At 41.1% G+C, this 17733-nt stretch overlaps 1 protein-coding gene across 1 annotated transcript in view; it reads left to right on the top strand.

Annotated features, from left to right (window-relative positions):
• The window catches only part of LOC130167535 (calsyntenin-2-like), a 255034-nt gene that overhangs the window by 173150 nt on the left and 64151 nt on the right, over positions 1-17733 (top strand). The window contains exons 6-8 of the mRNA XM_056373821.1: positions 6910-7095; positions 8930-9187; positions 10589-10710. Coding sequence (XP_056229796.1) covers positions 6910-7095; positions 8930-9187; positions 10589-10710 — 566 coding nt within the window. The remainder of the gene's footprint in view (positions 1-6909; positions 7096-8929; positions 9188-10588; positions 10711-17733) is intronic.

The following is a 17733-nucleotide window of genomic DNA, read 5'->3' on the forward strand; positions in this document are numbered from 1 at the left end:
CCTGCTGCTCCGGTGAGTGATCGCATCACCAGCGGCGACGTCCTGCAGAGACTCTTAAATAGGAATAAATTATTTAGCAGGGACACAAGTGCAGCTCAGCAAGATTACAGGAGCCACTGCTTCATACATGAAAGTATAGGCCTCAAAATAAACCCTTTAATGATGGCTGAGTGTGCATGTGCACATACACACACTTTTCCACAATGCAGATCATATAGGAACGTGTCAGTCAACTGAGTCAGCATTACAGTGGAAAGATACAAGCCTGCTGAGTGTAGAGATGTTGAATGTAGCTGGAGGTCACTTTATGATTATTATCATGACATTTTGACCATGATCACAATAGCATCAGATAAAACATGATATCTGGTGCATGAGATCTGCTACAGCCCTTATTGGAAAACTGCCTTCACATCTTACTTCCATGTTAGTTAACACCAGGACTAATGACTGGCTTCCACTCGAGTTCATACTCAGCTTGTTACATGGAACTCACTACCAAGCACTTTTAAACATTTATTCTTTTGGTAACTCTTGGTCGTTTTAGATTCTTAATCTCTAACCTTTTAATTTGTCTTTGTACCCGTTTTGACTGAGTCTTGTCATTACATTACTTATTAATTATATTGTATATGTTTGTTTTAATTGATCTTCGTTTTTAGCTGGTATTTTTATCCACTCGACATCATTGTAAATGAGGGATTCACCCTCAATCACTTTCAAGTTTAAATAAGAAAGAGAAGAAAATAATACACTATACAACGCAAAATCAAATTTACTATTTCCCAAACAAAAATCCAGATCTCTTAATTACAATACTACAAATACTACTAATATAGTACTACTATAAAAGTGCTGCATTTAAAATGTTACTTAAAGCGTCAAAAATAATTAATTAATAATTAAATAATTACTTCTTATACAGTTGGCTACTATAATCATTCACAGTGCAGCATGTGTTATTATCTGATCACATGATTTGTATGGAAAATCTGACTTGTTACATAAATGTAGTGGAGTGGCATAAAATTGAAGTACTCATGTTAAGTACAAGTACCTCAAAGTCCTACTGAAGTACAGCACTTGAGCAAATGTACATGTTTACACTCCTCCCCTGCAATGATCAACCTTGCACTGTATTTATTTGCTGCATTATGAAAGGCTTTTACTGTCAGCGTGCGTGTGAGAGAGAGCTTAAATAAAAACTGTCCATAAAGAAAAAGTCTATAAAGCCAGAGCTTGTTTAACAAACACAGAGCAACATGAATATGATGCCATTGTGTCAGACAGTCATAAACTAGTAAAAGGCTGAAGTGCCAACAGAGCAGAACAATTCATTATAGTTGTCAGCGTGAAAGATAGGAAATACCTCTGCCTCCGCAACCTAACAGAAAGTCACAATGTAGGTGTTGGAGAATCAATACTGTGTGCAGCAAGACATTGTGTTAGTTCATGAAATAACTCAAGGTTCCTGTGGAAAGTTTTTGTGGCTAATTTCATTTATAACCACCTGCGAGTGGAGCGCATCAGTGCTTCAAAACTATGGCAGGGAGAAGGATGGTTTTTTTATATCTTCCAGAAATCAAAGTGCTGATAAACGGTGCAACTATCAAAGAGACGTAGATGTGCGTCTTTGTTTTATCCGTGTAAACACACTTCACCACAGTCCAGTGGATTTTTGGCAAAGTACCTTTCCCATCACATTGCTGCAGTGTTTTCCATTATTAAATGCCAAATATGTATCAATAAAATGCGGCTGTTTGTTTGAGCCTTATCTAAACCTAAGCTATGAAATAAAGAGTAAACAGTTTTTGCTTTGTGGTGAGTGTATCTATGTTCTTTTTCTTTGTTAACAGCTCATATTCGTACTTCAACACCCCCAGCCTCATGTCTAAACATGGAGGGGAGTCGAGTCTCTAAAAGAAATGGGCCTCGTGGTGTGAAGGAACATCTGCTACTGCACCCGGCGTTGCGATTTTGTTTTCATGATGTGCTGCAAGCCGCACTCCTCATTTGCCTTCTGACCGATGACCCCATTCCTCATTATATTTGAGGCAGTGCACTTCACGCCCTCTGTTTACATTCATCATGGCTTCTGTCTCAGTGGGGTCACTCCAGTGTTGAACTGGGCCCATTACCTGGTGTTTTACAGTAAACCTTAATGGGCTGTGTATAATGGGCATCAGTGTGGTGTGACAAGGTGTGGCACTCAGTACACTCACCTTAACGATACATGAGGATACTTTTAAGGCAGCTGTAAAATATCATAATAAAATAAAACATTACTGGAGGTATAAGTTTCTGGCCACTTGGTAAATTTAAGTCCAAAATCAATCTCTTTTTGCTCTGTTTTTGTCTCCACCAGCTCCTAAGAAGACGAGTTTCCACAAAATACAAGAAGAACAGTTGCGAATGGATTGTGTTTCTATTAAATTATGTTGTGCAAATGAGGCTGGGTTTTTTCCTATTGCAATTATCATTTCAATTAAACGTGACGAAAGATTTCCAGCAGGCTGCCTCTCGGTTGGAACTGGCTCTCTGGGGCTATGATACGACAGACGCCACTACTTGAATGCGAAAATAGTGTTTCCATTTCAATTTTGCGGGATATTGCTATGTAGAATAGTCTGGAAAAACCATCTCATGCAAGTGGATACATTTTTTGCGACATTTCAAAGCTCATGTTTCCATTACTCGTTTTAAAGTTCGCAAATTGTGCATTAAGCAGGTAAATGGAAATGCACCTAGAGAAATACATGGCTCTTAAGCTGTTAAATACTCCTCTGTGTTCACTAACTAGTCTCTAACTGTGTCTGTCTGTTGCTTGGTGCAGAGCAGGTAGTATAAAGCGGGCTTTTAGATATTTTTCACTGACAACAGCTGCATGAAAATGATGCTGTGACAGCTGAACAATGAACCCACTGCAAGATCTGTAAAGTTGAGGGAAACTACAGATTCTATGTAGATTCATCACTATGAGTGACGCCTCCCACATTTCCATTTCATGTAAGCATATCGATCGTGGCCAGTTTGAGTTCCCATAGTGGAAAAGGCCTATCCCAGTCTTTCAGGAGCCAGTATAATAGAATGAACCCAGAGCTAACGGTGTCTGAGTTCAGACTGGCTCTGGTTTAAGTGCAGCAGCAGAATCTCACTTTTAATCAATTTTGCATGCTCTGGTTTTTTCTTTATTGCTCTAAGCTCTTTATTGTACTACACCCCTCCAGTAATGTTAAGATATTCGACATAATGACATAGCAAAGTAAGTATTCCCTACAACACTTAAACACCACCTGGAAATAAACAGTGTCAAGCTTCAGTAAACGATGTGATAGGCCTACTGGCGACATCAAAAAAAGCTGCCCAATTGGGGTATGAATATGTAAATTGCATGCCCTTGCATTCTGACAGGATGTATACGTATGTCTGAAGCTACTGGGATTAGTGAGCGGATGTTGGTCACTGCCCCCTCCAGACAAATAAACTCCACTCCACTCTGTGAGATTAAAAACTATTAAAAGGTGATGAGAGTACAACCTTCTTAATCTCTCCTCAGTCGGCAGCGTTTACTATCCCTCATGTTTGTCCAACGCTCTCTTACCCATAAACCTTAATCATCCACTTCCACACTCAACCCAACCCTTCCTCCCATATCTATATGCACACTACGTCCTCAACCCATTACCCCCCATTTATCCTTCCACTTTCCCACCAGTTCCTCCCATGCATCCGTAACCAGGCGCTGGCCCGTCTGCGCCTCCCTCTGTGGATATGGAGCCAGCTAAGCGGTGTTAAAGCCAAGTCCTCAGGTCATTTGACTTCCAGTTGTCCGCAGAGTATGTTATTACCAGGGCACTTGCTACGCCCCCTCTCCAGCCTGAATCTGAAAGCATCACTCTCAGACATTCGGCAGACTCTCATTCATTTTGAGCCATTAGATAAATTCCCACAAAAGAAGACTTTTGATGAGAATGTTCACAGCTTCTTCTGCAGCACTTACATTGCATTTTATATTACATGCAGCAGTGTTACATTGCTTAAAAACAGTGCAACATTTTCTTGCCGTGATCTCTAAAGATCGACACCATGTGCGATGTGAAACTGGAGCCACATGGTTAGCTTGGCTTAAAGACTGAAAGTAGCAGTAGACAGCTAGCCTGGCTTGGCCCAAAGGTAACAAAATCTACCTACCAGCACCTCTTAAGTTGTTTGTTTAATCCATAAAAAATAAATTATGTGCCAGACTGTTTCCTGGCTGGGAGCCACCATGAAGTTGCCAAACAATCAGCGAAGACTCCAGCTTTAGAGGTGCCGGTAGGCTGACTTTATTTTTTACCTTTGGACAGAGTCATTAACATTATAATATGTAACTTTTCCATATTGAAATGTCTAAAAATGACTAGACCTATGACCTATTTTGTTGAGCTGTGTATTTACATTATCCTAAATGTTTCCATCAATTCTCAAGTCTGTGATTTTCATCATGGTAACATCATGGTTGCCTCTCAATGACATCATATCCCCGATGTGCATGTGTCAGTGTTGTGGTTTCCTGCCAGAAAAATGACTTTTACCCACTTATAATGAATAATGAATAATGAATGACTCATACTGAAGGAATCCAAAGCGGGAGAAGCTTACTGCAATGGTGGTGAAGACAATATCTCCCATGATCCCATGCTATTTCATAACGTCACCCAATGCCGTCTTTTGTTATTGTTTTGCTTGAGAGAACTGTAGCGACAGGAGTTACATACTGTGCTTTAACATAAGCTAACTGTCTCTTGGCTCCAGCTTCATATCGAACAGACAGATCGCTGTGTCAATCTTCTCATCTAACTCTTAGGAAACAGAGCGAATAAGATCATTACCCAAAAATGTCAAATTATTCCTTTAATGGCACAAAATACGTGGAAGATTCATCAAGGTCTCTCGCAAGTCTCTAGCCTTTGGTGGAAGGAGAGAGAATCCGATGACAGAATAATCAATGAAGCGTTGCTGTGAAAGTAACCAGGAATCTTTTTAAAACTCTCTCTCCACTTCACCAAGGTTAGCTATCTGCTTTACCATCAAACACTGCTAAATGCTGCCTGTCTATGCTGCTATTGTTGCTTTGAGCTTTCAGTGTGTGTCATCAGTCACTGCTGATGCAACCCTCTAAGGGCACCACAGGATAAGGTGATATATAAAGCAGCAATCAACAGATGAGAGGACATAGCTGTGTGTGTGTGTGACAGAGGGCTACAGAAATATACAAATCGGCAGAGCCTTTTGTGGTTGTGTCCCCTTTTTCTTTTTTTGCGCTCATGAATGTGCTTTTGTTCTCGTTAAGCGCACTGCATTGTTTGTGCCTATTCTCATCGCAGCCACTGACAATCCCATAGTAACAGTGCTTCAGCGGCCCACAGTAATCGCAGTCTGGCGAAGGTAAATCAACTACAAAACAGATGCAGTGTGTGTATGTGTTTGAGCACTAGGTGGTGAGTGTGTGAGGAAGTGGACATGGCAGATTTAACAGGCCGGTGAACAACAAAGAGCTTTTCCTCTTCTTCTTCTTCTTCTTCTTCTTCTTCTTCTTCTCCAGTCGGCTCGGCTTCATGCTTATGGCTCCAGCTCCTGCTCAATAGCTCAACAGATAGAAGGATTGACACATAGGAAGTGGTTTGTGCACACTAGCCGCATTTATGGGATAGCATGGTTGAGAGTTGGGCGCCCAGTTAAAGGTCCCATATGGTATAAAGGTAGATTTCCATGTCTTCTTTTATTATAAAGCAGGTCTAGGTTCTGTATTAACACTGTGAAAGTATCAAAGCCTCAGTCCACAGAGAAATGCACACAGCCTGTATTCAGAAACTGAGTCTTAAAACCAACCATCAGGACTTCTGGAACTTTGTGATGTCACAACCATGCCCCAAGCCCCGCCCACCTGGACCCACCATCCAATCTTGCAGGATTTGGTTTCTCTGAGAGTGACCTGAAATCTGCTATATTTTTATTCGATCACTCAGAAAACAGTCCCAGACTCAGAGCCTCCTCTCTTCTGATTGGCTCACCGACCTGTTGTTACTAGAGCTCCAGAAATAAGCCTGAGAGAGGAGATGTAAAACTACATTCAGATGCTTTTTGGCTCTTAAAACCACAAATATATCTTATTATGGACCAACACTTCAAATAAAACACTGGAAAAGTGTAAAATATGGGCCCTTTGAATTTGAGCTGGTAGAGTTTGATTTAAAGACCTAGTTTCATACATATGAAGAAGAAGATGCAGATGCAGAAGAAGGCGACTGGACTGACAGGAGACATGCCAGATGCTCTTTCAGATAATGTTTGAGATCAGTTCACCGTAAACAAAAATCCTAAAAACACAAAACTGGCAACATAATTTTGCAGTTCATTCTCATGTTCTCTCCGGCGGAGACTGCGCAGACAAACACAAATTCACACCAACAAAGGCTGGGGAAGTGAAAACATCAGCGCCGCACAAAATAATAGCCTGCCCAGACAGAAAACACAATTCAGAGCTGACAGGACAGACAGTGACAGCATAATGACTACTGCCGCTAATGCAGGTACTGCACTGCACTACAACAACAATGCAGCAATTTTATTAGCCGGGCACATTCTGGCAGAAGGATATTGAGTTGTGATGGCAGAAATATTAGTGACATTGAAAAATCGGAAATGGAGTCTCATTTTTTTTTTTGATGGTAGCCTAAATGGACAAAATGAGGCAAGACACGAGCAGTAACAAAAGCACACGAGTAGGTTTGTGACAATCAGATCTGATTTTAGATAATAATCTGCAGCCAGTTGGTGTTTCCGCTGAGGAGACCAGACTCTGCAGTTCAACCTATTCTGTCTATCTGTCTCAATCATCAATCCATCTCTTTTTCCCTTTTTCTCCAGGTTGGAATAAGCGAGTGGACTATGAGCCCGGAACGGGGAGTAAGCAGCTGTTTCCCAAGATGCACCTGGAGACCTGTGGCGGGCCACTGTCGTCTGTGAGAACCACGGTGGAGCTGCAGACGAGCCACATCGGCAAGGGCTGCGACCGAGAAACCTACTCTGAGAAATCTCTACAGAAACTCTGTGGTAGGTTTTGCAAAAAAAAAAAAAAAAGGAAATTGCTGTTGTGGTTTGAATATTATAATATTCATAATATCATTGTGTGTGACCAGACTGACAAATAGCTTAGACCGAGAGTGCATATCTGGCATATAGAAGCAAACCACATGAGGGCTGGACCTGTGGCTATTTGCATGGTGTATGATATGTAGAATATACAGTAGATGGCTGATCAAAGGTGACTTCTGACTGATGTGGCAAACTGAAAGTTGATGTATTAAATTAGAAGTAAGCTGCGGCTAAAAGCATCAGTTGAATCCATGGTCTGAGTACCAGGGTCAGACAGGGCCTGAGGGCCTTTCTCTTCCATTTTTAAACCAACATCTGAAAGCTCTCGGTTTGTGTTGCCTTCTCATCTCCACTGTTGTCCCTGGTAAACCCCTGTGCTAAATGAAGGCACCAGAATTGCAACTTAAAGCTGTGTCACTAATGATGTGACAGAGCGAGGGCATTAGCCGCCCCAGATGCTACCATGCTTTCTCCTCAGTGACTGATGAGCAGCCAAGCTGCCGTGTCGGTGCCCAGAGCACCAACAAAGCAGTCGAGCCTACCCACTCCCCACTCCCCGCCCACACTGCGCCGCCAGCAGGGGGGCTGGAGTCATCATCTTTGACTAACGGCCTTCACAAGCCCCATTCCAGCTCATCTGAATGCATAACATCCACTCCCTGCCTCCCCAGGCTCCCAGTCCATGCATGGTTTACCACTAAAGAGCCCTTTTCAGGTACCTCATAATCATTATCTGATAGCGAATAGAATAAATTGTAATTGCTTTTTTAAAGCACAATCAATTTGAGATAATGTACAAAGACATCGGGCAAAAAAAGGGCTGCAACTGCGTCCTGGAGAAGTCGATGCGTATTTATTTACTGAGGGAATCTAATTACTGGAGTCACATTGGCATGAGTAAGAGGTGGTGAAAAACAGAGCTTTAAAGACGGGGGAAAAACATCAGCTTACATGCTAATGTTGTGTTATTAGCAGGAACGAGCAGATGCATGTTTGTGCAATTGTTCGCCTGGACAAAGGAGACATGGTGAATTCTGACATTGGCCGTTTTTTCCTCGGAACAGCGTGTTTTCCACCCTGCTTTGATTTATCACCATCCGTAAGCTGTTATAAATGATTTATAAATGTGGTTTAAACACATGAAAAGCATTTTTCACTGTCACACAGTGGCAAAGATCGATCGGTAAGGGCATGTCAAATATATTGAGGCGCAAGGTGAACATTGTGGCGAAATAACGTTTGTCAAGGTGACAGCTTGAACACACAGATCGTTCAGGACGCAACACATTGAGGTTACTGTGTCAGAAGAATGATGGAGTTGCTTTTTAAAGGGAGGAAGAGAAAAGGGAACGGGATGAGTCAGTGAAAGCAGTCATGATAAGTGTGTTTTGTCAGGACGTATAGGGATCACTCTAAACATTTCATATGATGGCTGATTCACACCAGACACTATATCCTTCTCCCCAACTCCTCGCTGCGTCTTCTCTCTTTGTGTTACCATAGCACTCCGTCAATACGTCCCCCCTGTTTCCACAGAGGCACATGTTAGTGGTGAACTATGTTCTGAATTTGTGAACGATGACTCATGTCTTTTCCTTTTGAAAGTCAGTTTCATTTGCCATGAATCAATAGCCACATCCTCTATCCATCTCGGCCCATTGATTACACATTAAGTCGCACCATCTGCCTTACTCATAAGTAATCATAGCCAAGGTTAGGCCAATATACGCTGCATATCTGCTGTGATTCTTATTGACACATCTTCTGTCGCACCTCTTATTTGTGACCCCAGGGGCTTCCTCGGGCAGCACTGACCTTCTCCCTGCCCCCAGCGCCGCCACCAACTGGACGGCTTCCCTGGTGACCGACAGCGGGAGGGACAGCGACTTGATCTTCAGGTTTGATGGTCGTCAGGCGGCGAAAATCCCAGACTGGGTGGTTCCGCAGAATCTGACCGACCAGTTCACCATAGCAACGTGGATGAAGCACGGGCCCAGTCCCGGACTCAGAGCTGAGAAGGAGACACTGCTCTGTAACTCCGACAAGACCGGTGCGTAGGAGCCTTAACAAGGATCGACACTCTCAACATTGACATTCTCCACAAACCCCATGACAAGACCGAAACCAATAATGAATTGATCCCACCTCTCTGTGTAACCACAGTCTGGTGTAAATTATATATAACTCATCATTGAGAAACATTGATACTAATTTTGTGGCTAATTTTTGGTCGATCCCTGCTACCAGAAATGCTCACTAGAGCACCAACTACGTATTAATCCATATCTAAAAGTAGTCCCCAACAAATTCACTATTTGTGTTTGAGTAATGTTTGCTAAAAACAACGGTGCCCAGCTGTTTTAGGAAATAACTGATCTTAAAAAAAAATAAAATGTAACTATATACTTGTTAGTCATTTAAAGTTGAAGGCCCAATCAGAGTAGAGAGGTTAGAAAATGTTACAGAATTTACTATTAGACTCTTGGTTTTGGTCGTTTCAATATATTTTGATCCTGAAACAGCTGAGGGCCCGTCCAGACTTTGCATCTGACTTGATCAGCGTTTCTCACATGAGCCTGTGGTTCGATCAGAGTGATTAACACCACACACCACAAATCAAGTGAGTGGATTAGCTGATCCCAGCCGAGCCTCTGATTTTAGGATTTTTGTACACGTTACCAGGATGGTCCATTGACTGGAGACGTGGCACATCACCAAAAATCTGTAAGCAACAGGAAGTCAGTCATTTTCCAACTGCAGCTCCCTGCATGATACAGAGAGATTGGCTGCACAGTGACGGGACAAGTGGGGCAATAAAGGCCAACAAAATGTTTTCTTATTGACAACAAATAGTCTGTGAAATACCTCATACTGTTTATTCCTCTATGTCATGGAGCTACGCTAACAAAGCAGAGCATAATTAAATATTTATTTAGTTTAATGTTATGCCCAATCGTACATTGATGGTGGAATAATAGTGTTAGGGTAACTGTGTGTTATCATCGTACTGCCTATCTGAATACTGTGAACCTCAGTGGGGTCCCAGCAAAAAGGAGAATAATTTTTTCACTGTAAGTAACACAGTGACAGAATGTATGACTATGCTGGTCATAGGTTTTAAACGCTTTCTGTAATAAAACATCTAAAAGCAAATATCTTATCAAATGGGGGTTCGTGGTCTAATTTGTGTCAGTGTAGGGGTCCTTGATGGGTAAAACTGTGAGGACCACTGACCTAAGCAAAGAGGTCTGTGATGTTCCAGCATAACAATCTCAGTAACATCATGGCATGTTTGCCAATAGGGATGAATTTGTTTTAAAAATTCCAGTGAAACAAGCCGATGTCAGCCGGGCTTCATCCAACTGAGTACATGTGGTGATTTGGTCTCTGGTGCCAACTCCTCTCTTTCTTTCTTTCTGTCTTTCTTTCTTCCTCCTCCCTCCCTTTCCAGAGATGAACCGTCATCACTACTCGCTGTATGTCCATAATTGCCGCCTGGTGTTTCTGCTGAGGAGAGACTTCACACAGGTGGACACGTTCAGACCGGCAGAGTTCCACTGGAAACTGGAGCAGGTAAGACGCTGACGTTCGGACACGTAAAGGCAGACAGGAAAACCTGTATCCCGGGCGACCTCAGTTAATACATCAGTTCACCTTTGTGGATGTGATAAGTAGGTTATGAGCCAATCTCTGGATTAAACATCCACTGGGATGTTTTTTCTTCTTGGCTTAATCTATGTTCGTCTGTATCTTGCACTAATATTACAAGACTCCTGGCTCATTTAAAAGTGTGGCATGAAGTCAATTCACTACCTTATAAAAAGCTTTACACACATTCACAGCTTTGTGCCTTTTTGTGTGTGCACACAGTAACTTGTGTGCATTTCTATTTAGTGCATAGTTACACTAAAAATCCTTCTTCAGTGCAAAAAAAAAAGCCTAACCTTTAATTAACCCCAATTAATTTGGAGAACTCTCATACCACTCTTCTTAATAACCATGAAGTTTTTAATGACTTCAGTGACTTTTCAATATATATTTACAGCCACAGTAGTTTTTTTTTTCCTTCCTCTTCTTTACCATTTCACTGCCTGACACATCATATAAAGATTTCTCTAAGGAATAAAATATATCAGGAGATAAAACACTGTGTTCACTGGCAAAGGATCAGAATGAGAAATAATTGATTTTGGGGCCTTTTTTTGGTACAAAAATGTTGGTACAAGTAGAGCAAGACTGGAAACATATCCAAAACTGGGTCAACACTTTGATTCATAGGTTAAAATATTAAATTTTGTCACCAGTTCAGATTAATATTTTATCTTTAATCACAACTCTATAACGTTTAAGAGTGATTTTACAGTCTGTAAATACAGTCTGTTATCAGTGTATGTCATACAACTCGAACAAACAGAAAACAGAGACGGGAATGTGCTTGCTTCATAGACATGTATAAGCGTGTGTGTGTGTGTGTGTGTGTGTGTTTGTGTGTGTGTGTGTGTGGTAGGGGGGGGGGGGCATGAAGGAGGCTGTTTGTATTATTTTAGATACATTTCTATTAATTTTAAGGATACATATTTACAGTGTGTGTATTTGTTGACCTGGTTGCTGCTGTATACAATTGTCTTCACAGAGTAAATTGAATTTGATCTGAATATTTCAAGAATTTTTAAAGACACTGCATTTAACAAAAGTACATCAGGAAAATACAAGGATTCAAAAAGCTACACAGCTAAGCACGCTTCACAGAGAGGTGCGTACGAAACATACATTAAAACGCCAGACGTCAGTGGTAGCAGATCTGAGACTAACTTCATAACAAGCCAAACTTAAACTCAGCAGCTGTTTGTTTAAAACAAATCTTTCCAACAACCATTAGTGCTTTTTCTAGTTCCAACTGCATCTTCTCTTCAGCTGATTGCATCACTTCAATTGCAGGACTTGCACTCGCCCAGTTAATCTTTCATTCATATTATAGCAATAATTTAAGCTCATAAAAACATTATATTTTTGGACTGGGCCCTTTGGTATTTTGATCATGTAGCTCGTGAAAAAGAAGGTGTATCAGATTAAGTTGACCACAGCTGTTAGTTCAATACCAGACACAAAGACAAAAAGTATCAGACACAATATTAAAGGACTTTAATCTATTTATTTATTTGGATCCCCATTAATCACTACCAGCTACTCTTCCTGGGGTCCACTAAACATTACATCATAATGTGAAACAATAACAAAAGGGAACAGGAAAACAACGAACACAAACAAACACTAAAACTATTAATAATGATAAGCTGTATCTAAACTGTCAGTAAGACGTTTGATACAACTCAAAAACAATAATACCACCAAAAACAGCACAGACTGAAGAAGTGACTGAAGAAAAAAAGATAGATGGGAATCAGGGACCAAAAAATAAAAAACGAGATCAAGAAATCACTAATTAACTGAATGATTCAATTAATAACATGGAATTAGAAAACCTTAGTATTTGTAAAATCCTGGATGGTGCCTTCAAGCGTTTGACTTTTTCTGTAATGTGCAATTTAGCTTGTTATCAGGAGAAGAAACTGCCACTTAATGTTTTAAAGCTATCCAGCTAATATCTTGCTAAAAGCTTCCTAAATTCTCACATATCTGACTCCAGTTTGGAGCTTGTTTGTTTGCAGAAAACTCAATTTGTCATAAAATGGACTTCGCCTTTTGAAGAAAACATTACAGCTCTAAGTTGTTTTCCTGCTTTGCCACATTGAGTTTGTAGAGTCGGTTGGATGTTTTACAGGTCCTGTTGGTTACTAGAGATGTGTAGGTGGTGAGTTCATTCGTAGACTTGTCTTCTTGTCTTCGAATTGATGGGGGTGTTTTTTCTTTCGTTAGCTTTAGGTGATAAAAGTTTCTAAGGGACTTCTGCAGTGTGTGTGGTGCTGGCAGCGCATACATCTTCGACACAGGCTGCACAATAGTTAAATGTAGAGGTTTCCTGACCACTTTTTTAAATCTCCTAATCCTTTTTTTAACATCCTCTTTTTCATCTTCTTTCTCGTTAATAGTTGTCTCTTAAACTCCGGGGCATGAAAGGAAACTTTCATTAAGTCGCTATCTCCCCTTCGCCTTGTCACCATTTCCTCCTCATCTGCTAATGTCTTTTAAACAAAATGAACTTCTGAATACCTCCAACCCAGAAAGCTGCTCCACAGAGGAATCTCCTTCTCTCCCTACATTGGTTTATCACAGAAGTGATAATTAATTTACAATCCAATCAGGCATTACAAGCCACAATATAATGACTGGAACAGGGGGGGGGTGGGGGGCGGCTGCAGATATTAGTTTTACCTGCTGAAAAAAAAAAATCAGTGTGCTATCTCTTAATAACAGACGCAGTAGTTTCGAGGCAGCATGGCTTTATGTGTACAGGCCTATTGTGTGCAGTGTGATTCACTATTTTTAAGCTTTTCTATCTGTGCTGTGTGCTTTGTTGAGCGAGATGGCCTGAGGTTTTTTATTGGCTTCATTGAAGAGCTGTGCATTGAGCTTGTATTGAACATGTCTTTTGTGCGCGGTTTCATATTCTTTAAAATGTAGACTTTCATTCAGGCATCTCAAAGAAGGAGACTGTCAATCTTGAACATGTTTTCTGCATGAGCCGTTGCTGAATGAGCCTCTGTATGTGTTAGAACTATGTAGAAAATTGGATCGGGTGTGCGCTGTCTGAAAAATAACCTCATGCACATGCAGGTTATAATAAAGAGAATGATTCTGCCTCTCTCATATACGTAGGGTCAGAGAAGTCACAACATAATAAAATTTCCACTATGTGACTCACACACAAGATAATGCGCCTACAAATGGGTAAAATAGAAATACAGCCAGTGCAATGAATTTAAATGCACAGCCATATATAAAGTGTTTAACATGCTAAGATTTAATGTAAACAAAAAAATGCAACAAAAAGGCACACTGAATATAATAAATTATAAAGTACAGGCTCTGCAGTGGAAACAATTCAACAATTATCATCACAAACATGAATGTACAAGAAATGATATTAGCTTGAGACCCAACATAGTTTCAAGCTAATGGACGCACACAACAGTGAATACAAAAGCAGTAAGACTCGTATTGTTACTCAGCTGGTCAGTGGCGCTCAGAAAAACAAACACTGAGCAGCATCGTACTGGGAAGATGGAACATACCACTCTGTTGAAGTTCATCAGCGCACTGACGCAGATGAAATCGCTAGCAAGTTTGTTCGGAATGGAATGCTGTTTTGCACGCTACGGCGCTAGTTAGCACGCAACTCGCTCCTAATTTCACAAACTATATCATGGGCTACACTTCGCCAACTCGCCTGGAACACGTACAATGACAGACACCTTTGTCCATCCATCTGTTTTTTTTTTTTAAATCTAAGTCCTTGTAAGCAAACAGGGACACGTCATAATGGATGGGGCAACCCGCTACCACAATAACAAACAGTTTTGAGCAGGAGCAGAGATTTACACTCGAGCAGGGTCTATTTTAGAGAGAGTGCAGGGTGTTGAGGGGAAGCAGTGAAGAAATAATGCTCTCAAAAGGAAAGACCACATTCTTGAATAAAGATGGGAAAGAAACTCTATATTTTTCTGCCATGTTCCACATTTCGAGCCGCTGTTCACTGGTTCATGAAATGCTGGTGGGATACATGTTTGGCCCATTAGACCCATAAAAGATAGTATTTCTGTCTGAGGCTGGCAAATCTTCGTTGTCAGTGGTGTTTCATTGCTTCCGTGTTTCTTTAGAGTTTTATAACGCGCCCTATGCAGACAGACAAAGGGAAATGCGGGTTGTACAGTTAGAACAAAGCCTGCACTGTTTCCTCATCTGACAGGGTGGAGGGACTTTGGCAAGAGGAGAAAATCAATGAGAAGTCACTTCGAGCCTTTGAGCTGTGAAAAGAACGAGAAAAAAAATGACTGAGATAATTGAGATCCAAATGATGTTTCCACCAGGAGTCTAAATTGAATGTGGAAGTGACATCATTACCTTCGGCTAGCCCTTAGAAAACACTTATTTTTTTGAGGGAAGCAATCAAACAAACTCTCATGGGGGGCTTTTTCTGATTTCACAGTGGTCAGTGGGAAATACGAAATTGAATCAGTTACCATCCATGTGGTGTGTTACATATGACAGATTTGGCCTGTGTGTTCTGAATGGAGTGAAGATGGTTAAGCAGCTGAGACAGCGACAGTGTGAATGAATGTTTGCATAGACAGGTCTATAGTTTTCTCATATATACTGCAATGCCTTTTAGAAAAGCCTGAGTTAAAGGTCCCATATTGTATAAAGGTAGATGTCCATGTGTTTTTTCATTGTAAAGCAGGTCTAGGTTCTATATCAATACTGTGAAAATATCAAAGTGCTCAGTCCACAGGGAAATGCACACACCCTGTATTCAGAAACTGAGCCTTAAAACGAGCCTTAAGGATTTCTGTAATTTTGTGATGTCACAGCTCTCAGCCATGTCCCAAGCCCCGCCCACCTGAACCCACCATCCAACCTTGCAGGATTTAGTTTCTCTGAGTATTTACCTGAAATCTGCTGTATCTTTATGCAATCACTCAGGAAACAGTCAGCCAATCAGTAGAGATGCTCAGAGCCTCCTCTCTTCTGATTGGCTCACCAACCTGTTGTTGCTCCAGAGAGAAGCCTGAGAGAGGGGATGTAAAACTACACTGAGATGGTTTTTGGTTAGTCTGACTTTTAAGCCACTGCGTCAGCGTGGCTTTAGGGGTGGAGATGTGAGTTGGAGAGTCATGTAAGTCCACACTAAGGTGGATAATTAGCAGTGAAACACACCACAAACATGCACAACTCTCTGCATGTAGTTGAATAACAGGTGGAATAGTGAGAATGTCCCATCTTTACTCTGTTACTGGATGCTTATTGGATCAGGTAGAGGCGTCACTGAAAAGTAGGAAAACACGTTCTCAAACACACTTTGCACTCATTAGCCAGGCTTAACTAGTTTCTTCAAAGCAGCAATAAAAATAATGCTGACACTTTCTTCATCATTTGAAACTACCAAGCCTGGACTTCTATTAGGGAAAAGCAGGAAACTGCCCTGGGCCCCAGACCCACACGGGGCCCAAAGGCTCTAGGTTCACTATGTGACAATTAGTTTGTGGTGATTTATTTGATTACAACTGATGCTCAAGTACATTCTGATTATAAAATAATTGGAGCCTTAAGGTAACGCCTGCATTATCAACTAATCTTCTTAGTTAAAATGCAGTTTTAAAAGCCTTTATTGACATGGACAACATTAGTTTGTGCTTAATACCTACAGTATTAAATACATACACAAAAACAGATGGGGGGGGGGTCAGCAGGGCGCTCAGCACATTGTTTTCCCAGGGGCCCTTTAGTGATGAGGTAATCCAACCCTGGAAATTTCTAATATTGGATTTGATCTGCTGTGGCTGCAAGCACATGCAGTAAACCAAGAAACTGGTCATGAATTTCATAATAACACCATTTGTTTGACAATCCTGTAGAAATAATTCTCTATAGATATATTTAAGTACATGCCGCCATTTTGAAAAGGGCTGCTGTACTCATTCCTAAAATAAAAAACATCCAGAAACTGATCTGTGATTAATCTCACCCCTCCAACTACACCGAGCTCTGTGAGAATAAAAGCCTATAAAGTCCAAGTGATCCCTCTAAGTTTGAATGTTTTCGAGTTTAACAACTGCCTGAATTGAGATGTGAATGAATTTGAAGGACCTTGGCACCATCCTGTGAAAGTAAATTTCAAAAGGTTTTAACACGCTCCCCTCCCCCATCTTCATACTGTATGTGGGTGTAAAAGCTAACAAGCGTATTTCAAAGCGCACTCACATCCATTGTGCTCATGAACAATGTCAGAATGTCCCCTCAGTCACAACAATAAAAGATGGAGAACGGCATGTTTCTTTCTTTTTTTTTTTTTTTTTTTTTGGCATGATCTTCCCACACACAGTTGCCTCGTAACAGGTCCGGGCTCATTGTGGAAATGCATATCTCTTGAGCACAATCCAAACGCTGAGCATCTGGCATTTTCAAATTACTGATGTGCTGCTGTTGACTGCTGTCATCAGAAACTGCTTGTTAGTAAACTATGGGATGTTTAGGGACTGCTCTACCTGATGAGCTTATGAAATTATGTTGTTTTCACCATGAAGTTGGGGAGAAAAAAAGTGTTGTTTGCAAGAAACAGTGGAGGTCCACTCAACACCTGTCTCGCTAAGAGAGGAAGGAGATCCTGGTAGTGAAGAAGCGGCACTCACACACTCACACGCACACACACACACACACACACACACACACACACACACTGGAAGTCTCTCAGGACCAGACAGGCTACTATGGAGCACACGCCAGTACCACAGGCTTGAATAATAGCACATGCATGTGTCTCCCGTTTTGCACCAGATTCATTTGCAAATGAGGGTGGTGCAGTATTTCGATCCACAAACACAGCGTCACGCAGATAATTGCAAGAAGCAGTATGGTAGTGATTTACGATAAATCCACAATGGGCAAATGATCACTATTTCTTTTTGTGTAATCAGTGTT

The sequence above is a fragment of the Seriola aureovittata genome, chromosome 4, assembly GCF_021018895.1.
Source record: "Seriola aureovittata isolate HTS-2021-v1 ecotype China chromosome 4, ASM2101889v1, whole genome shotgun sequence".
Lineage (NCBI taxonomy): Eukaryota > Metazoa > Chordata > Actinopteri > Carangiformes > Carangidae > Seriola > Seriola aureovittata.